Here is a 23,233-nt window from a genome sequence, read left to right as displayed (position 1 = left end):
CCACCCTAACTGGTGTAGGCGCCCTTCTGTCCAGCCTGTCCCCTACCTTTCGCGTTTCGCCACTGCTCGGAAGGGGTGACCAGGGTAAGGCATTGGGTAAGGGCGTGCTCCCCCCCACACTTGGAGCATTCATGCTTGAACTTGCACAGGTACCGGGAGCAATAGCCCCGGTTATAGCTCCAACAGGCCCGGTGTTGTAACTGCCTGGCTTGGCGGCCTGACCTGTGCTACCTGTACTGGCGGTGTTCCCACCGCCCCGCTGTGGGCGGGACGTGACTGAAAAAAACGATATGTGACCGGCAAGCCACTAGCCATATGGGTAGACGCCGAGGAGTGCGTTGACGCCATCCACTGCATCCAAAGTTCCTGATCCACCTCCCCCCAATGCTTGTCCGGATTCGCACTAACCCTAGCCCTGAACTCCTGGTCGTAACTCAGCCAGGCGAAGCCCCCTGAATTGCATCTGGGCCTTCCTGATGATGTCCATGTACTTCAACGCTATGGCCATATCCAGATGTTTCTCACAGTAGATACTAGCGTAAATGAGTAACGCCGAAGTACAATTTTCCATATTCACCGGGACCCTGGGCCGTTTAGTCAACTCCCATTCCTCCTCCTTGGAACCTTCCTTCGCCTGCACCTCCCTGTGTAACAACTTAAACACATCCACATATTCGTGTTTCCAAATTCTACTCTTAATTTTATCCGACAGATGTGATCCCAGGGGCATGGCCAAACCCATGTAGGGCAACCTTTTCTGATGTTTGCCCTCTGACTTGTCCCCTTTGTCGTCCTTCCCCTCCACCTAGTCCGTCTGAACCCCTGCCGTAGCCACAGACTTACCTCCTACCTGCTTGTCAACCAGCGTGGGCCTGCCCTGTGGCAAACCACCAACCTCCCTCACTGACCCCTCCCCCACACCTATTGACCTACACACCTTCTTCCATCCCAAGCTGTACACCAAGACCCCTCACCTGCTAGCGATGAGTGCCGCTCTCTGGGCCGTCCTCTGGAGGTAGAAGCCTTTGGGTGTCTCCGCCTTCTCCTTCCCCGATGGTTGCCGCGAGACCTGCAAAACACCAAGGCCGCTGTTGCTCTTCCCCCGTCCCAGTCCGTCATCGTCATTCCTCACCTCCCCGTCCTCAAGCTCCTCACTCTCATCATCATAATTCAACTCGACCTCAGGCTCCACTTCCACAGGCGCCCACAACACCTCTCTCACCTCTCTCTTCACACCTTTACTTCTCACCGCATTCGTCCCCTGCCCCCCGACACACACAACGCCGTTGCCCGCTCCCGCGCCGGAGGGATGACCGCCGCGGACCGCCCTGCTGCTTCCTTCCTGGGGCCGTCTTGCACCCTGCCGGGTCACCCCGCACTCTACCGACCTCCACCGGCTTGGATCCCCCCATACACCCCAGGTCGCACCAACCTGAGTGGGCCCCGGCACCATCAGGTCTCAAAGCAGTCCTGGCTGTCCCTACATGCATCTGTGGCCCCTTGAGGCTCTCCTCGCCCCCCACCTTTGCCCTTCGCAGCCCTGTCTAGCTCCTCCTGTTTTGCCCATCTCTCCTTCTCCGAAGTGGGAGTAGGGGGCCCCTCAATCTCATCTTCCCAGACCGCTCGCACCCTGGACGCACTCTGTTCCGCCCGCCTCACCTCATTCAGCTGCACCAAAAGGCGCTGCTCCCTGATCCTATCCTCCCATGCCAGCCCCTCCCAGCTTGGAGGGGAGGAGGGTGGGGGGCGGTAGCCCTGCAACCCCTGTCCAGGCTGCAAATTCCCAGTCAGAGGGGCCATCTCCAAGCCAGGATCGACACTGCCGCCCCCCACCGGGACCGTAACCCTTTGGGCCCCCCTCCCACTCTCAACCGGAACCGGGGTAGCCACCCTAGACCCCTTGGAGAGGTCAAAGGGAGCGTCCTCCCACTGCCCCAAGTCCCCTGCTGCCTCCCTTGGACCCACACCAGTAATCAATACGTCCGAATAGGGGCCCCCGCACCTCCTTGCCCCCCCCTCCGTCCCTGCACTGTCCAAAAATGGCACCGCTGACTCCTGCTCTGGCCTGGGCCCGACCCCCCTTCCTTCCCCCACCCGTGTGCACTCACTGGGCTGAATTAGCAGCACCCCAGTGGTCGCCTGTGAGGTTGCGCACCCCCCCGCCCCCTGCTCCTTAAACTGTAGTTGCGGGAATACTGTGCGTGGAGGCAGGCTCTTCTGCCGGCCTTCACGAGCAGGCTCTTTTCTATACGCGCCCCTTCCCCTCCCAGGCGCACTCGTCCCAGGCGGCAGCAGCTCCTCCTGGCATGCTAAAACCGCCGCTGCCACCCCCACCAAAGCCGCCCCGGGGCTCTCGCGAACGCCACCTACGCCTCCCCAAGCACACGGGCCGGAGGAGATCCTCCCGCCCCGCGCGCCCAAGAACCATCAAGGCCTGCCTTACCTCGTCCGCCGAAACGCCCAACATGCCGTCACCGCCGCAACGGAACTCCGATCACCCAGAACCACCAGCCAGTGGCTCCCCGCACAGAAAACTGACGAACCACTCCACCACCAGCAAAAACGATCTCCTGCCTCAACGTCCACTAACTTCCTAACTACTTCTCCTTTGACCTGAAACCCTACCAATGGTGCCGAGTACAGGAAGAGGAAGTCGCCTTCCTCCCCTGCGCTCTTATACCCACCCCCTAACTCCACCCCCTTGACCCTGCCTGGTCCTCCCCTGCGTGAAAGACCCCAGGGGAAGACTAGTCTGCGACTTTACTAACCCCGGGGCCCAGCATTCGCCATCTCCTTACCGCCACACTCGAACGTATCTCTGCAATTCAGCTGCACAACACTTTGAAACTCTGCCCAACTATTCTTGATGGTCTCCGCTGCCACTATCACCGTTCCGTTCAATTATTTATGCCCTATTAGTACAGGACAATACAGGATAAATTCCGGCGGCCACCGGAGCTCACTTAAGCTTTGGCCAATTCCCAGCCAGGCAAGCCACGCCCCCTCAAATTTGATTAATTACATGTTTAGTTAATAAAAACCATTGCATAAATTACACTGATAAAAGGAATTAAAATTTGAGAGACAATGGGCCCGATTCACAGAACTAACTTAAGACAAAATCCTAAACTTACTACTTTTGGTATTCACAGAAGTTAGAATTTTGTCTTAAGTTTGTCATCAGACTTAAGACAGACTTAAGACAAACTTAAGACAGACTTAAGACAGACTTAAGTTAGGATTTTGTCTTGAGTCTGTCTTAAGTTTGTCTTAAGTTTGTCTTAAGACAAACTTAAGACAAAATCCTAACTTCTGTGAATACTAAAAGTAGTAAGTTTAGGATTTTGTCTTAAATTAGTTCTGTGAATCGGCCCCCATAACATTGAGTCAATCATGTGAGTATACTTTCTCAGTGTTGCAGGCAAGTGGGATGCAGTATACATAAAGTTCTTGATTACTTGAACAATGTGCCCAAGGCGCACTCAGATTAGTGCTGTTGAGTTCCTCTGGATGAGTTAACTCCTGTGACTGTATTTTACAATTTCAAAAAAGAATATAATAATTGCCAGTTAATCAGGTTTGTCACATTTCCGTGTCTCAGCAGGATACACTATATCCAGCCCTTTGCTTTTCTACTACATATAATTGCTATCATTGTTCTAGGCCAAAGGGTTTAATGGAAGAAAGCCAGTTCTACAACTCTCACAACACATTAGGTTGTAAACAGGCTCTCTCATAAGTCTACATCAGGGATCTCCAACCTTTTCTGTAATAACACCAATTTCCAAAGAAAATCATCCCAATATTTTAGGTGTTGTAATAGTGCCCACATCAGACAAGATTACATTAGTGGCCACTATATATATGATTAACAGAAGTGATCACCTTATTATTAGCAATTAGTCTTCCCAACGCTGTATGATTTATCACCCCAAAATCAGCTGTAAATATATTGGGATAAATCCAGCCATTTTTCTCAAATCTTCAGTATATTTCCATCTTGAATATACACTTTTTTCAATGTAACTATACATATACTGATTCACCCAATCAAATGCTTCTAATTGAGTAGGCTAGGCTGTACAAGAGTGAGCTACGTATAGGTAGCTGGAGAACCACCGCAAGCTCACAGGCTACTGGTTGGAGAAGGTTCATCTAGATAGACCTGAAACTCTTCCTTCTTTACATACACTCAGCCATAATTCTAGCAGCAGTAGATGGCCAAATATTAATATTTCCAAACGGAGGCAATCTTTGAGTTTAAGGAAAAGGTCAAATGGCCCACCTGCCCGACTTTCTGGGAACCCTCCTTGTGAAAACAAAGCCAGTGGCTGGAATCATGATATCCTGAGCACATAGAGAAGGGCAATGGCCCCCTGATAATAGCCAGTCTCTGTTTTTCTCTCCAACATAGGCCAGGCCCAGGAGGTAAGAACTGCCCAGGATTAAGCGTGGAGCACGCAGTCTGTGAGAACTCACACTGCCCGAAGGAAACCTCAAGCTTCAGGGACCACCAGTGCCACACCCATGATCGAACCACTGCTAGGAAGAAGAGCCTTTTGACAGCGGTGGTGATAGACGGTAAGTTCAGGATTTTGATTTTTTTAGATTTGCATGTTTTTGTCTTTGCAGTATATTAAGGTATAAGTTCTTTCTAGTTGAGAAATATTTTCTGAGATATTTACTCCAGAAATGTATTGTGTATAGTAGAATGTTGCTATATTATTTGTGGTGAGTGGAAATAGTTCAGAAGATCGTCAGTTAGTACATGGGTGTACTAACGGGATATGAGAGAAATGATTACATGACATATTTACTCTTTTAACTTAAGCTTTATTAATTTTCAAAGACAAACATATCAAGTACATCACATGTAGCAATGGTACTGTGCTGTCAACATATCATTGTGAGGACTTATTTTCAGCTCTTCACATTTACCACAAGTGCCCCATCCGACAACTCATCCCCATTCATAACACTTAGGAGGTCATCAGTTTCTTGATTCAAAGTCCCCATTTGTTATGTATGGCTGTTCTTTCTATACACCCCAATCCCATCAATACAGGGACCCAAAGTTGAGAGGGAGAAAAATCATAGCAGTATGGATGAAAGGAGGAATACGTAAGAAGGAAAATTATGGCGCGTAAAATGTGTCAGAAGGTGGCTCGGGTGAACGAGGGCTTGGTGGCTGTAGTGAGGTTACTGCTGTGGGCCTTTGGGTTCAACCATCAACCTGGCCACTAGTATAGGAGTGTCTATGTCACAGCAATCCCCTACACAATTTTCTGTAGATGCCAAGTATAACTGTTAACTAGTCACACTCAGCTCGAAGAGGTATATCTCACCTGTGCAGACCATGCTCAATTATGAAGCATGAACTAACTTCAGCAGTGCAACTCTTGCCTCAAATTCTAGATATAACGCTAATAAATAAACCTGCACACCATTTTTGTTATGCTGGCTTAATCTTGCATAATTTATAAATTTCACATTACTTGAAATGTGCGCAATTTTCACCATTTCTTTTAACATCAGATTTTTCATCATTTTTGCCTGCAGTAAACTGGTTTGAGTAGAAAATGTCTTCCCGCAAGGTATGTTCTCTTCAAAAAATAAATTTTGCTTTGCCACGACATATATTCTCTTAGATTAAGTCATTATCTTCTGAAACCAGTCTCCTACTTGTATCTTAGAACATATCGGCTAAATATATTTCACATAATACACATATTCTTTTTTATTGAAATTAAGTATATTTCAGCTAAATAATGCAAATTATGCACACCCATAGTAATAGGTGTCTCTCCTTCTCTTCTCTATAGCCTTGGAAGTGTTCAGGAAAAAGTAAATGGGCTTCCCTTTCAATTGAAGCTTTCTTATACCCAACTACCTCAAGTACTTGAGCTTTCAAGTCTATTTTCTCAAAATTAACATACTGAAATGATCTGCATCGCATTTTGTTCAGGCCAGCCTGGATGATTTCCTTCTGAAACTCCTCCATACACCCCCAGTCAGACCTCTAGTGGAGTATTTGGTCAGAGATCCAGTAAATTATGAAAAAACTCTGATCACCCTTTCCTTTGTCCTCAGATACTCCCAGAATCCACCAATTTGTACCACTTGCAGTGTTCTCCAGTAGTTCCCGTCTGCAGTCAAGGGATCCATAATATTTCTGAGCTACTTCTAAGCCATTTTTCTCAGTTTGGATGTCTCTCTGAAAATGTTTCCTGATATGAGCAAGGCCACTGGAATTATGTGATATTGAGGCAGATTTTTTTTGCATAATTATGGATTTACCCCACTTGCTACATAATCCACCACCTGCTGCATAATCTACAGAGTTAAACAAAAAAATTGTTTGTAGCTCAGTCAGATCAAGAGTTTCTAAAAACATGGCGACATGTGTTAGCGCGCAGCGAAGGCCCTTCTCAAAGGTTAGCTGGTCATCTTTGAGTTGCCTATTTCTGCTTTTGGTTGTTAAACTGGTACTAATGAAGTGAAATATTTACCCACACAGTATAACTATGTGTAAAATGTACAAAATAATATTAATATTATAGAAATATGCTGCAAATTTTGTCTTTACTTGCCACATAATTTAGACCACCCTGCCGCAAAATCTGATGCTCCCCAGGCACATAATTCCAGTGAGCTGCTATCAGGAATCGCTTGTATGGTGTGCTTCACTTGGGACAGCCTGCCTTCTAAAGTGAAGAAAGACCCTTGAAGTTTTTCAAATGTAGCACTCACTGTATGAATTCCCATTGGTCCATTGGAAGCTGTCCGACGTGCCAGCTTCAGTGGGTGAATAGTCCCCAAGAGAGATGTAGAAAGAATACATCCTTTCTTCTCAGTTTTCTTGCTGCCTCCTGGAAGATTTTTTAGGTACAAAAAAGTCTGTTTTATCTCCCTCCTATTGATTCTTCATGGGGTTGGGCATCTTTGGCAGCACATGCAGGAAAACAGGTCATAATGCAAAGTACCTTATTATTCACTCTAAAATGATCCCATCCAAGATGGCTGCCACATTGATATTTCTTGCTTCTAGAAAAAAGATGGCCACCTCCAGCCTCTTCACTGTCCTTAACCTCTCACTCGCAGTCTAGACGTTTCCAGTAGGAGAGCCTCTTTTACCTGCTGATTCAAGAGTTTCTCACTGTTTGGCACACTCGCAGCACCAGTGAGGCCCATAGGATCATAGGTCAGGTCACAAAATACAGAATCACAGGGGGTCACAGGGTGTTCATTAGGCAGATCGTAATTTGCCACTCCCTGCGATTGGCCACAATCACTGGGATGGTGGCCTGAAAGGGACATCTGACCATGATGTTTGTGATTGTGTTTAAATAGTTAAAACTTTTTTAAAACAGCTCATTAATACAGCTCATTTTCCTTAAGGGAAACAAGAAAAGTAAAAATATGTTGTTTTAAAAAGTCTCTGCCAACTCTCCATGAAACTCTTTTCAAAATTTGCAAACAGGAATGGGTTCAAAGTGGATAGTTATCACTCCCTTTAAAGTGTGGTTAGCTGATCAATGGTTTGGGACTATAAGTACAGACTCAAACCATTAATACATGCCTCCCCAGCTCATAAGCAAAAGGGGGACTCCACTTTTATGCCCCCTCTTATTTGCAATTCGCACAGGGTCGCATAACCCTTTTACAAGTTTGAAAGAATTTTATAACTCTTAAAAGAGCTTTTGTACATAAAGAAAAGCCCTTTTGCGAATCGTAGGGTTTTCAATCGCAAAAGGTCTTTATACATGAGGTCCATAGTACCTTTTTTTAAACTAGAGACATGTAATATATCCTGCTTCCTGCTGCCAAACAAATAACCCATGATGGTTTTGGGCTGTTTGAATCAGAAAAACACTTACAGATGAAAGAACTCATGACTGCTCTCTCCCCCTCCTTTATGCCTGCTGTGAGGAAGCGTTAATATTTAGCACAAATCCCTGTCTACTAAGGTTAGTAGATGGGGATTTGTGTCAAAAGCCATGCCGCACACAGTAGGTCAGCCTGGCTGTCTTCACTTCGAACAATGTCAATTTCATTTGTGGAGTTCCACAAGCATCCTTACTCAGCCCCACGCTGTTCAATGCCTGCATGACCCCTTTCAACAGCATCATCCGTGCCAACACGAAATCAACATCATATCCTTTGCTAATGACACCAAGATCATACTCTACCTCTCTAACAAGACATCAAATACGCAGATTAATTTCTCCACCTGCATGTCCGAAGTCACCAGATGGATGAAAACCAACTGCCGCCAGCCCAACTCAAGCAAAACCGAAGTAGTCCTCTTTGGCAAAGACAACTTGCTATGGAACTCCACCTGGTGACTTGCTGAGCTCTATTCCACACCCCTCCCGGCAACCCACGCAAGGAACCTCAGAATAGTGATAGACAACCAACTCACTATGACCGGCCAAGTGAATGCAGTCTCCATCTCCTGCTTCCACACACTCAAGATGTTCAAGAAGATCTTCAAATGGCTCCTCACCAACACAGGCAGAATCTTCACCCATCCTATTACCAGCTAGCTGGACTATGGCAATGCACTCTATGCTGGAATCAATGCTCAACTGACCAGAAGCATCCAAAACATACCAAACTCTGCAGCCAGGCTTGCTCTCAACATCCAAACCCTGCGATCCCCGCAGGATTTTAAAACGTGGACCACCAATGATTGGAGCAGTGCCTCTATCCCACCTGCTCTAAATTCAAATGTATAGTCCCTTGGCAGCGTATAGTAAGTCCTTTTTTACAAGTTGCATGATAGTGGCTGGGTACAAACTCTGTACATATAATTGCCATGTGGTAACATTCCACCAGTACCATACAATAAAGAGTTAAACCCCTATATATTGGAAATACCTGTGTGGACTGTATGTGGTATTGCACATGGTATTCATTTTTCATGAAGATCCAGTAGTCCTAAGGCATCAGAAAAAAATAATGAGAAGCCAGTTTTGTGTTATGGTCCCTGTCCGTCGAGTTGTCCCATCAGCTATTGGTGAGGGCAAATGCAGGGCACCAGGAACCACTTGACAAAGATTGTCATGGGAAATATTGTGAAAACGTAACAGCCTACTATCTCTACTCCGCTCCTGCCTACCATTTTCTCATTTGGCAACACAATTGGCATTTACTTTTTTGCTCCACAGCGAGAGTCTATGCCTCATGTTGTACAGTGAACTAAAACACAGAGACATTTGAGCTAGGCTGCGCTATCACATCTTGCTATTTAAATGTAAAAATGTTATTTTAATAGTAATAGTAATGAGCCAGTGAGAGGAGATCAGAAAAACAGCGTCAAAGATTTTTACTTTTTACTGTAGGAAAGCAATGAGAACATTTTGGGGGTCATAACTCCTAAAATATAGGTGTTGGACAGTTTAGGGTCTAAGTTCACTGCTCTATGTTTCTACATACATTACTATTCATTGGTTTTCAGAGGTACTTTTCTCTGCCTAGATATTCATTTTTAAGGTTGAACCTTTGAGAGCATATGCTAGTGCATGCCTCTTGCTTGCGAGACATTCTTGTATACAGAAGAGGGCTCGGAGCCTGTCTGTTGCTTACCATTCGTTGGCTTGCTTGCCACTGATCTTTACAGCCTTGTAATTCATCAAGGCAGGCCTAACATGTCCATTCCACTCTGTGGACTGATTGATTCAATTTAATCCATGCCCCTCCGCTGCTGGTTGCCACTTGATTGAGGTACTATTTTGTTCTTTTTAACTTTTAGTTCCCTTCAAACAGGAGGTGCGTGGTTGGGAAAATGCAGGACAAACAAAATTGCAAAGATTGATTTTCTATAGTTAACTTTCTTTTCTCACTTTGGACTCATGATTTCTTTTGTTTTTGATCATGGGTGCTGTTCTCAAAAGATGAGGTTTATGTTATTGCAAAGCGACATTGTTTCTTTCTTATGTGTAATTTCTGAAATGATGCTTTAACACATAATCGTGCAGTACACGCAATCCAGCCCACTCCAATCTATGCCAATAAACCTCACCTCATCCTACATCAATCCGCCCCACTCAATCCAGTCCACACCAGACCACTCCAATCCAACCCACTCCAATCCAAACCACTCACCCCAATGTCATGGCAATAACCTGGGAGACCTCTAAGGGAAGCTGTGTGACAAGGTCAGTGTGGGAGCCTATGTCCAGTGATAGAATAATAACTGTGAATGATACTGATTTCCAGGCAGAAATGGAATAGCTCAGTAGGTTTGAGAGTGCGGGTGAGAATTGGAACTGTGTTATCTATGTAGTACATACATATGGATATATATTTTTCCCACCAATCCCCTCTTTATGATATTTATATCACACACCAGTGTAAAAATATATATGGTATGAAATAGTAGTAACAATATATTGCATAAAGTGCACAGCTTCTGAGGACATAACCCAGTGCCTAAATAAAATGCATGTATTGGCACATAGATACACCTATGAGGTAATCATTATTCAAACATAGACAATGATGTAATAGTATTCAATGTATTTATATGCTATATGTCAATAGCCATTAACTCAAATATTTCCTTGTGTGTTGTATTCTACGATATCTGTAGGCTAGCTCCTGTTCTGTAGGAGGTAGAACTTTAACTGCAGAAATTGAAAGGATGCCCTTACTACATAATTGCTGTCCCATGGAGCAGCAACACAGAACACAACACAAAAGTACAATTGTTACTATAAAAATACCTAATAGTACTAGAAACAAGGCTCAAGAGGTCGAGTGCAATTCTTTGTTGAATAATCATGACAGCCACTGAATTAATTTCCACCTGCAATTCTTGAAGTGCGTCTCTTCTTGTGTTGAATGCTATGACTATCTCAGCAGACGTGTTAACAAGGGCCAATTCCAAATCATATACACCATATCCAGGAAGCAATATACGCATTAGCTTAAAATGTATATTTCTCTTATACCTATGAGTGAATCTCCCCAGATGTAATGGCTCATAGACTGCAATGAGCGGTACGACTGAAATGTTTGGTGTAAGATAAGAAATAGCACACATACCTTCCCAGTGAAGGAGAAGCACCATGTATGCTCTTGTACCACAAATGAAATACATACCTCCCTGTGACTGTGTGTCCAGTGTGTGATATTTACTGAGAGGAAGGCCACCCCCTCAAGGAAAGTGTTTTGAAATTGATCATTTCATTTGTAAGTAATCCATGCTGAATTTATAAGTGTAACATTTGCCCATGGTGCCATGTAAGAGCACCCAGCTGGACGTAAGTTATATTCTAATATTTTAGAAATGACATTTGGTGCTTTAGCATAATCATTCTCTCAATTGACAGGTGATATAGAAAACCATCAGGTGTTATCAACAATGTCTCCCCTTCTGTAGGGATGTTACAGAAATGTAAAGTGTAGTTGACTTGTTTCCCTTGGACCTCGGTTTTCCGGTTTATACTTACTGTCCCTTATATATTCTAATTACCCATGGTGTTATCAAATTACAATATGTTAGGACACTTGCTTCTTGTTAAATATCCTAAGTATCAGGAAGCTGGGTTACTTTGCGCTTTTCATTCCACCGTAGGTGACACTTGGTATTAGGCTGGAATATTTGGTAGCAAAGTACAACGTGGATACCATCCTATCCTTCCTTCTCCAAAATCTCATGTTGCATTTTATATAAGGCATCCTTTCCCTTGCTCATAATCCTGTATAGGCACAGGTGCTTCATATAATCCAATAGGATCACTGAGGTGACTAGCTAACTCTCTTCAAAGCCAGCAAACTTCAAGTCCTAAAACCTGGCCTACTTTATCATGTACTCAAGGGGATACTCAGCTGGTGGCTGCAATACAGGTAGCATACACATAATTAAGGGACTAAACATATTGTTTGCACTATGCAATGCATTCTTGCAGAAGTGATAAATATAAATATGGAGTGTCTTTCTGTCACTCAGTTCTAGGACACTTTCTCCAAGTGTCACTATTGCAAAAGTGTGCAGTGTGCTGTCATCTGCTTCTCCACCTGGTCCGTGGTTGTGTTGTCAAGGGCGTTTTCCCGGACCTCCCCTGCTGTGTCCTCTTCAGTCTATTTATTCTGTGAGTGCAGACCATCACCTTTCTTCAAAACTTCATTGTGTGCCCGCACCAACAGGAGCACAAGGTGTGGTTCAGTCCACCTACGACTAAGAGAAACATCTTATATTTTTCTCACCATGATCATGCCTCCAGCATTAAAAGGGAATTTGGCCTTGTCTTTATTCCTTCCTTATAAAATTATAAAGACTTTAATGGGTGTTTCAAAGTTGCTAATACAGCATGTTCATTGATGATTCTTTCTCATTAGATTATGTTGTATTGGTTTTGCTGTATACACTGGATTTAATAAAGTCTTTTAAACACAAAAAGGGTATTTGGGCTCTGAAACGGATGGGGCAAAGCTTCCTTCACCTTGAGATGGTAATGCCTCATTACCGCTGATAAAAGTGCAGCATAGTCAGAAATGTTTCCATCAGTCCACAGCAGTGCTGCTTGGGACGATGCGAGAGGCAACCTCACCCTGACTTACATAGGCTGCCCCATCAGTACCTCATTGCACATCGGCAGCCACAAACTCACCCCTTTCATTGCTATTTATGCCCTGGGGGACCCCACACCTGGGTATGATGTATTTCAGCAAGCATTGCACAACAGTTGCTGCATTATTCTTCCTTGTGGTAAATTCCTCCACCCATTTTGAAAACGGATCCACTCACACCAGCAAATATTTCAATCCATTCACTGGGGGCATGCAAGTAAAATCAACTTATAAACTGGTAAAAGAGCTGTGTGGTACCGGTAAGTGACCATGTGTAGCAAGAGACGATCTTTAGAATGTAGGGCACAGACAGGGTATTGGGAGCAGAAGTATGCAGTGAAAGCTATAATCCCTTGTGCAAACCACTCCCATCTAATGACAGCATTCATTCCCCCTTGTGCCATGTGTGTGGGTCCATGCACAAACCTTGTAAGGGGAAGAAATATTCTGCGTGGGGCCACAGGCCTCCCATCATGGTGCACCCACAATCCCTTAACATTTTGCTCACATACAGCTTCAATCCACACTCTCTCCTCATCTGGTGTTGCAGATCATTGTGCCTCCTTCACATCAGCTAGCAACAATTTTTGGTATGATTTTGGCCATTAAAGGCACCATCTGTACTGGCTGTAACATGCTTTCTCTTGCTGCTGTGTCAGCCATGGTGTTACCTCTGGCAGTTTTAGCATTAGCTCCTGAATTGGCTTCATATTTTATTACCCCTATTTTGTGGGGTAGTAATATTGCCTTTAGCAAGTTTTTAGTATCGTACCATTTTGAATTGGACACCCTGCTGCTGTTAACAATCGTAAAATGGATACAAAAAATCATGGACAATTCCAAAGACGTAACGTGAGTCAACTTCCCTTCAGCTACGATGCATGGTCTTTTTACAGCATACAGGTCAGCTTGCTGGGCAAACGTGCTAGGTGGCAGAGCTGCACTTTCAACTATGTTGTCAACTGTTGTAGTAGCATACCCTGCTCTGTCAACAGTGTCTGTTAGTGTGCTGTAGAAACCATTAGTGCACCACTTCATAGTCTGCTTTTTCTAATGGTGTCTGGTGTATATCTTTTCTGGGTGTGGTGCATGTCTCTACAACCTAAGCGCAGTCATGGTCAGTGGTCTCATCAGAATCACCTATTACAGGCAATGATGTTGCTTTTAAAGGTGCTATGACCTCATAACCTATGCACCTATTAGCCGAAAAACTTTGTGCTGCTACAGATGGCAACAACAAATGTAATGAATGTGGCACATAAACAGTACAAGGTTAGTCCAACACAATGGGAGCCGTGTTCTCTTCCATCACAGCCGAGGTAGCCACCGCTCTCAGACAATGATGCCCAGTCACTGCTGAAGGCAAAGTCACAGGCTGGCTTAGTAGACAGTGTCTCTTTCAGTTTTTTTAAACAGTCTGCAAGTTCCTTAGTCCATACAATGTTGTTATGTGAATCTTTTAGTGTACACTGTCTCAAGATGGCATCCTCGGATCTGTACACAGGTATCCACTGGCAGCAGTAGTTCATCATCCCCAGGAAAGACCTCATTCCTTTCTTGGCGGAGGGGGATTAATGCTCTGAATCAATTTTATTCTGTCAGATGATATGTGGTGTGTACCTTTGAATACCACATAACCCAGGTAAGTCACCTCTTTTCGACAGCAATGAGTCTTTGTGTCTTCTCTCCTGAAGATGGTTTAGCAGAGCTACCGTGTCTTTTTCACAGGCCTCTAGTGATGGAGATGCCACAAGGACGTCATTAGCGTACACAGGATGACACTACCATCTTCCAGGTGTAGGATGTCCTGGTCTCTCTTTACTGCCTGCCCGTGGCCCCTCAGTAAAGCCTTGATCTACTCATGTGGAAGTGTTCTATGTATCTCGAAGGTAGAGAGGAACTCACTCTGTTGATGGACTCTAATGCTGAAAAACGCTGAGAGTTTTATGACCAAAAATACTCTGCCTCTTCAGGTATAGATAATATAGTATTGGTGTCAGCCAAAACAGGCGCTAAGAGAACTACAATGTTGTTTGTCTGATGTAAATCTTGTATGTCCTGTATTGCCCTTGGGCAGTGGAATAATAGGACTATTGCAGGGGCTAGTGTTTTTTTTCATAATAGCCTGTAGTAAAAGAGAAACTAAATCACTGGTTTTATTCCCTCCTCTGCCTGAGGTGACAGTCTGTACTGGCGCACATTGTCATTAAGTGTCTCTTTATGGCCATGTTTTCAACAATCACGTGCGTAAGAACCTTATTTTTAGTCATCTGTAAAGCCATATTACCTTCAAGCTTGTTAAAAAACTGCAATCCTGTAATTTCTGAGCATGCAAGTCCAACACCATCCTTCACCATCTTCCAACACAGACAACATTTCCAAAGGAAATGTAAAATCCTTAGTTCTTGGTAAGTCCTGAAGGCGCTTGACCATTGGCCCCAAATCTTTAGGTAGAAACCTGGTGCTACAGCTATAAAAACGTGTAATTCTGAAACTGGAAATAACCTCTCTTTCTGTGGTCCTAGCTCAATGCTAACTGCACACATTTCCTAGCCTACATACAATGTGTCCTCTAGTACCTCTGTTGTCCAGTACAAGTGTTTATCTGCCATTCAGGCACTGGCCCTGTAAAAAATGCTGCAGTGCAGTGCACGGGCCTTGGTACTAATTTCAACTTTATTAAATGTGTGCCCAGCTCATTCCTTACATTTCATCAAACTTTATTCGTTTTTACAGATAAAACAATAAAAGTCATACAACCATCAACAAAACTCTACATCAGTACCGAATAACAAGACAATTTGACCCTTTTGATCTAGTTGCAGTATAAAAATAAGTCCCACCATCCAAGTTTATCACAGCTTGACCTAAGCCTAATGGCGGCCCTTAAAAAGCTGAGCATATACAGTGCGGTATCATTTTAAAGAAGTTGTAAAAAGATAAAAGCAGGTCTCACCCTCCTAAAACAAGCTTTTTTAAAGAATAGGAAAAATAAAAGACTTTCTAGGAACCTCATAAAAAATACAAAACATTAATAAGTGCATCATGCCCAGAAGAGACCGACTGTCACAGCCACAGGGCTTGAGGCACTGACCTCTAAAAAAGCCAAGTGGTTGGGCCAGGAGGTAGTGAAAAAGGTCAAGCCTAAATCTGGGCAGTAGTAAATGATCATGGTTGCTTTTGATCCCTAGAAGATATGGCTCAGTGGTTGGCACGGTTTTTAATCCGATGTACCTATGCACACTGGGCTTGCTGAGTTCTGTTGCCTCTCTTATCACAACAGCGCCTTCTAAAAAACTACTCTTTTACCAAGGTGAGGTCCCTTTTAAATGTGCCCTCTGGGTTATCAAATAGATCCACCCTTCCCAGGATTTGGAGTCTTTCTCTTACATACTTTAGCCAGCGGATACGATTAACGTAATCAAGAGAAAGACAATCCTTTAGAATATTCTTACCACGGGCATTTTCTTTCTTAGCTCAAATCTTTATCCACAATGCTAATGGGCTAAATGCCAGCTTATCTGAGAGGAAAGCTATCCACAGCTCTTCATGCACAATGTAAGACGGGACGCTCTGCGGTAAAGAGAGTACCCATCTCAGGAAGGAGTTTTCTGCAATTTGCAAGGCCTCCAGCCCAGTGTGACCCCATATCTCGCTCCCATAACTGGCTTTAGCAATACATTTGGCTCTGTAAATCTTCAAAAGGGCCCCTATCGGTTTCCCCCCCCCACTCTTGAAGTAAAGTTAAAGACAGCTGCGGTCGCTCTGACCAGGTCCCCCTTCTACCGAGTAATCAAAGGGGATCAACTCAATCGTCATCAAGCACTACTTCCAGATAAGAAAAGACGTTTGTCATCAGGAGTGACATGGTTCCTATATTAAAAGTAAACTGCTTTGCTGTACGAGATCCCACCTGTATAACAAATGATTTGCTGTGGTTAACCAGCAGGTCCTGATCCTCAATGAAATGGACGAAGAAGTTCAACAAAAGTTGTAACCCCCTGGATGTCCTTGCCATGAGGACTGCATCATCTGCATATAGGAGAACTGGCAGGCTGCGCTTACACACCTGTGGGCAGTCGGCTCTTGCCTCCAAGAGGATCTTCTCCAAGGAGTTAATATATAAGTTAAAAAGGAAGGGGGCCACCAAGGAGTTAATATATAAGTTAAAAAGGAAGGGGGCCATTATACACCCCTGGCGCACCCCTCTCCTGATATCAAAATTACGGGTCACTTTAAAATCTTGTGAATAACGGACAGCCGCTTTTGAATCTCTGTGGAAGTTCCTTAAATATAAAACAATGTCCCTGTCTATGTCAATAGAGGACATCATCTGCCTAAGCTTTGATCTATTTACACGATCGAAATCTGAGGCCAGATCCATAAAGGCTAGGCGGATAGAACTGGAGCGATCCATAGTGTACTTGCTTAAGACCATATACAGGGTCAAACGTCCTGGGCGGAAGCCGTATTGTACCTCGGCTAAGGTGTTATTTTCATCTGTCCAGGTTACAAGTCGGTCTAAAACCATGCGACCCACCACCTTCACCATGGAATCCAAAAGAGAGATAGGCCTGTAGCAAAGATTGCTATCCCGATCACCGTTTTTAAAAACCGGTACAATAGTCGAATAAGCCCAGTAGTCTGTGCGGGCAGCCTGAACCGATGCATTAATAACTGCTATGAGTACAGGCACCCAGGTTTCCAGCTCAATTTCAATGTCAGGGCTGTATCTAAACAGTTCCTGAAACATTTCATTATAGAGAGCTCCCTGTCACTGAGTTCATTGGTATTGTGTTGAAGAGAGACAAGACAGCAGTGGCGGCTGGTATTTAACAGCTGTGTGGGAACAAGGGGGGGAGAGGTGAGGAGGGAATGAGGAAAAAATAAAATAAACACTTACCTGTCTGCCGCCGCCTCGATTCTCTTCGTCCGCTTCCAGAGCCGGGAAGCTCCCGATAGCCAATCACAACGCTGCAATGCAGAGTTGTGATTGGTCTGAGCACCATGGTTCTGCGCTCAGCCAGAGAATAGGAGTCTGGGCATGTTCTCCATGCAGGCTGTAATGCAGCCTGCATGGAAAACATGCAAAGTGCACATGGCGGTTTGACCGGCCCAAGATGACCGGCCAAAGCGTCCTGCGCACTCGGAGTTGACAAACCACTCCTCCCCTGCCCTGCTCTGTGAGCAGAGCTGCCCAGCTGAGCAAGGGGAGAAATAAAATGGTAATAACAATGAGTTATTATCATTTTATTTTTCCTTTTTCGACCTGCTCAGTAGGGCGACGCTGCCACTGCAAGACAGTGGGTGCACATAACCCTGAATCCTCACTTAATTTGCAAGCAGTTAGCGATATAACCGATCCTCAGGTACTTGTAAGTAAATCCATTTCGTGAAAAATATAATGTTGCGTGCAATTTGCGGAGGAGATATCTCCCCAGCAGATTGATGGGTGCATTTGGGTGCATTTGGTGACAAGAAAAACTGATGGGTCATTTTATAATCATCAACAGATATTGGTAGGGGTTCTGTTAACCTTTCATGCATCAGCATTCCATTCACAGACACCATGGTCACTTTATGGCCACTGCTGGGGCCTAATTTGTTCTGTAATGCTGATATTGTGGCCCACCATCACTAAAGAAATTGACCTCTTTACCTCCTACCTTAATTGGAAAAATGGGATTCTCCTTGGGCATGTCGGATACCTTCATCATAATACACTGGGCTTGAGTTTCTGCAATTTGGGGCGCTGTCTCTGTCCCCACGTTGTCCTATGCTGATCCGTGTTGTCTCCAGAAAAGGTTCCCCGTGGAGTGCTGTGTCTCTTGGATGTTTCTGGGTATGGGTGGTGCTAATGGCTGGACCTCAATACTATCTAACATGTCATTTCTATCACACCTATAATTTCTGTCATTTTGTCACAATGTAAGGGGGTACCCTAATCTTTGGAAAAGGCATGGGTATATATAAACAAAAAACAAAACGTTCCCTTTTCCCAAGTTTGCACAAGAAACCCTGATGCTGTAATCAAACTAGCAAACCAGATAAAATAAATCAGTGATCTAGGTGCGCTACACAAAAAAACTCAATTTGCAAGTTGCTAAAGTACAAGATCAAGTTTCAAAAAAACGAATTTAAAAATAAGAGCATAAAGACATATCATACAATATAAAATATAAAGAATATAAAAAGGAATGCTGGATAAAAACGTATTTTTATTGATGATGAAGATGTTTTTCCTGCCGTTTATGTCAGCATCAAAACAGTCTATGCGCTTGGTGTTTTGTACCTGTTGGTGGTAGCGTAAAAGGGCTGATTTGAAGCTAGTTTTATCTCTGATACTTGACCTGTTTTCCATTTGTGCTCCAGTTTCTTGCAGTGGCTTTTCATTAGTCTGAGTTCCACTGTGTGCCAGCTGGCCTGTGGACGGGCTCTTGCTGTTAGGTTTTTCTTAAGGAGAGCCATGGTGTCGGCACAGGCTGTTATCCAGCAGTTGAGGTTCTTGATGATTTTTCGCATGTTGCTGGTGTACTCTGGCCAGTGTGCAGAAAAGGGGGAATTCCACCTTCTCTTCTGTGGTGCTTTTCCAGCTGTGGTTGGTGGTTCCAGTGCTGGTATGTCTGTGGTGGTGCATGATGGGTATGCTGACAGTTATGAGGTCAAAGATGCTGGCTTTTCAACTGTGATGTTGCTGATTGAGGAGAAAATCAGGTCCAATAGGTGTCCGGTGGTGTGGGTGGGTTCGGTAACGTTCTAGGTGAGGCCAAGGTTTGCAAGGTTTTCTAGAAGGGCCATAGAGTTTGGGTCAACGTGGTCTTCCAGGTGAAAGTTCAGGTTTCCGAAGAGAATGAAGGTGCTGGCGTTGATGATGAGGGTTGCAACAAAGTCTGTGATGTCACTGGCTACATTTTTATGAGGTCCAGGTGTTTTGTATACAAGGGTTCTGCCCAGGGAGAAGTTGGCTGTGATGTATACCTTGGATGTGAGGTGTTCCATGCACAGGGGTGCTTATCAGGGTAGAGGTGGTTCCTGGCACAGGGCGTGGTCCTAGTGTAGATAATCACAGATGGGCTTGACAAGTATCACATTCTGTTCTGGCCTTCAGTGTATCAATACACCAACTATTGAAAAAGTAGGCTGTATGATTTTTAATCTTTAGGTCTTATCTACCATTACATTTGTAGGAGCACTTTTGTATAAGCCCCCTCAGACTCACTTCAACCATAGTGGTTCATTTAATATTAATCTGTTGAGCTCCTACCTCCATATGTAATAAAAATGAATTAACTTTCTGCTGTTACAAGATTTGAATTATCATTTTGAAAGCCCATTCAATGAGCAAGCTAAATACATGTGGAAGGATCTAACTACTTTGGATCTAAACCCCTTAACTACTGGGCCTTTCTCCCCAAAGTGCTGAGCCCTTTCTTGGCTATTTGAGGTAGTTTGCTCTTAGGGCTCCATAACTTTTTTTCCACAAAAGGTTTCCACGCCAAACCTGCGTCCTTTTTTCCAACATCCTGTGAATTCTAAATGTACCCAGGGTTTGTGGATTCCCCTGGAGAGGACCATGAAAATAGGCAAATATAGCAACATTTTGAGTTTTTGGGGAAAAATAACAAAAAAGTGCTCTGGATAAAAGTATCCAGGAAATCTATAGATGTCTCAAAAGTAGACACAATTTCAAATTTAGCAAGTGGTCATTTATGTAGATATCACAGGGTTTTACGAAACAAAATTAACAGTTGAAATAAAGAAATATTGAAAATGAGTAGGAGAACACTGCTATTTATGACAGTGTTTTCATCTGTAACTTTTTGGCATGATTCCCGATTTACAAAAGCAATATACCATTACAGCCGCTAAGCGATTCTGGTCTGGTTGGTTTGTAGGGTCTCCAAGAACCCAAGGTACCCAGAGCCAGCAACTGAGCTGCATCGTACAATGTTTTTTATTGTGTACCGAGTATAGACCAATTTTCAAAAGTGAAAAATGGGTATCAAGGAAACCTATATATTTCTGAAATGGGCACAAGGTATGGAGTTTAGGAGCAGTGGTTATTTGTACATCTCTGAATTTTTAGGTACCTGTATTAGCATATGGCATGGAGGGTATTTTTCAAAATGTCTTATTTCTTACACACTGGCTTACATTTGGAAAGCACAAATGCAGCAAAAAAAGTAATAGAAAACGTTCTGCCATTCGATGCTCCCACATATCTTCTGATAAAAATGTTACCTCACTTGTGTGGGTAGGGCTAGTGCCTATGACAGGAACTGGTCCGAAACACAACATGGACTCATCCAATTTTTCCACTGAGCACTGACTCTTTTTCCGATGTGGGTAGCTGTAATAGTAAACTGAATAAATTAAAATTCATAAAGAATGTACAAATAAGGCTAAAATTGCATTTTGAAAACGTTTTCTATATTTGATTGTGAATCAAACAAAATATTTCAACATGTGAGCAGTTGTTTGGTACATACTTGTTGCTAGACATCTGTGTATTGTTTTGAGGTTCAAATCATAAAATTTGATGAGGCTGAAGGATTCCCTAGCTTCCAATAATGACTCAGTGGGCATCCCCGGATTCCAACAATGATTCAGTGGGGGTCCACAAAAGTAAAAAATTTAAGAACCACTGCTCTATATGATTTCCTTGGCAGAGCTGGAGCATTGTTTTGGTCTGGATGTCATGTTACGCACAAGACATGCATATCATTGTTAACATCTCAGAGAACTTTCTACCTATCCAAACTAAGTTTCGTGACTGCATGAGAGTAGTGATTAGATGGATGCATGCCAACTGTCTTCAGCTGAATTCAGATAAAATGAAGGTTCTCCTTTGTGCAAGAAATGCTTCTTTTTTGGAATGCTGAATAGTGGCCATCAGACTTGGATGCTGTTCCCACCCCAGTGCCATATGTAAAGAATCTGGGTATTATGACTGATAGTTACCACTTGATGGCCTCTCAAATCTCCAAGTTTACAGGCATGTGTTTTCTTTACAAAACCTACTCTACATGATTTTCAAGGTACTTCCCAGCAAAGCCTAGAAAACTGTGGTCCAAGTCTTGGTAATATCCAGATTGCATTATCAAAACTCTTTGTTTCTAGGAATATCACAGGCTGATTCTAAACCTGCCCTGTCCAACACTGCATTTGCCAGTCACCTAGATACCTGTCTACAAAAGGGGACGCTTTAAAGCACTTTGTCTGACTCATAGATCTTTACATGGGGCCAGGATACCTGAAGAGTTCCATTGTACCTTATTCTCCTACTCAGACTCTGCTGTTGTCTAAGGTCCATTTAGTGGTCGTCCTGCACATTCATTGGAGATAGTTGGGTGGCAGTGCCTTTCATTATTTGGCATCCAAAGAATGGAATGCCCTACCTGCTCACATCTGGCAAGAGTCTTCCCCTATGCTTTTTAAAAAGAAATTGAAAACTTGGCTGTATAATTAAACTGATCTAGTGTAGAGGGTATTGAGGTCTAGCACCCTGATGAGGATAACAGTGCTTTATTAAATAAACAGAGTAATCAAAATGGGTCTCATTTAAAAAGACAGTGATTATCCTGAAAGTCTGCCATGGATCTGACCCTATGAGATCTATATTGGACAACCCTATTTTAGTCCTTCTGGTCGTGTTTCTGAAGGTGTATCTAAACTTTGCATTAACCACCTCATTACAGACACACAAATGATGAGCATCCTGCTTTTTGGTATTCTTCATTTCTAAGCCAGAGTGGTCAACAGATGAAGCTGGTACACTTCTACATTCATGTACTTCAATTTATTCAAATGCAAAAGGTTCCAGGAATTAAAATCACATTAACTTTGACAATTGTGGCAATGCAGAAAATGCCATCCTTTAACTCTAATTACACCTCAGGAGCTGACATTGAAGGAGGCGATAAAAAAATACTTATATTATCATACTAAATAAACTGACTCTTGTTGTAGCATGGATGGATGCCCCACCATTAATGCAATTGCTAAAATACCAGTCAAATTTTTACTGTGGTGCCTTTCCTTCTTTCATCTTTTTGGAAAATAATGGTAAGTCAGTTCTTTTAGGTCTGGCCTTTAAGACAGCTTTAGATGTCTCGTCAGATTGTAGTTTGCCCCCAAACAATCATACATAATATACATACATGGAGTAAATTTTTGCTCAGCAAGCTTCCTCCACTGATCTGTCAGATTGTGATTCACATTTAATTCCTTTCACTGCAGCATACTGCATGGGTCAATAGACCAGCTTGCATTACCTATTCACTCACTTTACTTTGAGTGAATGCACAAAGCCTGGGCACGGTGCTCAATTTGCACAATAATTTTCAGACATTTTTTCATATTTCAAACACTTATAAACGCTTCTATCTTCAGCGATAGGCAAATCCTTCAACAAGATGTTGAAATCTAACAAGTAAGGAGAGAAAAATTAATTGAAAAATATATATACTAACAAACACTGTACATGCGAGGCTATAGGAAATGGGACGTTGTGTAGGTGGAACCTTTCCCTACAGAAGAGGGAAGAAACATACATGCAAAGCAGGTTTTATCGCAGCATTCTCTCAACGTTTTAGCATAAATATTATCTTGAACTACACTAACTAAACTTTCCCTACATGTTAGTGTATTATGTTTC

General features: G+C 43.5%; 1 protein-coding gene across 2 annotated transcripts in view; it reads left to right on the top strand.

The window, feature by feature from the left end:
- The window catches only part of ADAMTS17 (ADAM metallopeptidase with thrombospondin type 1 motif 17), a 957,220-nt gene that overhangs the window by 661,848 nt on the left and 272,139 nt on the right, over positions 1–23,233 (top strand). For both annotated transcript variants that reach the window (XM_085644533.1, XM_085644532.1), the window contains exon 13: positions 4,415–4,581. In XM_085644533.1, coding sequence (XP_085500659.1) covers positions 4,415–4,581 — 167 coding nt within the window. The remainder of the gene's footprint in view (positions 1–4,414; positions 4,582–23,233) is intronic.

Source organism: Triturus cristatus, chromosome 3_1 (assembly GCF_964204655.1).
Source record: "Triturus cristatus chromosome 3_1, aTriCri1.1, whole genome shotgun sequence".
NCBI classification, from domain to species: Eukaryota; Metazoa; Chordata; class Amphibia; order Caudata; family Salamandridae; genus Triturus; species Triturus cristatus.
The sequence above is the reverse complement of the archived record's forward strand: the minus strand, read 5'-3'. Positions and strand labels throughout refer to the sequence as shown.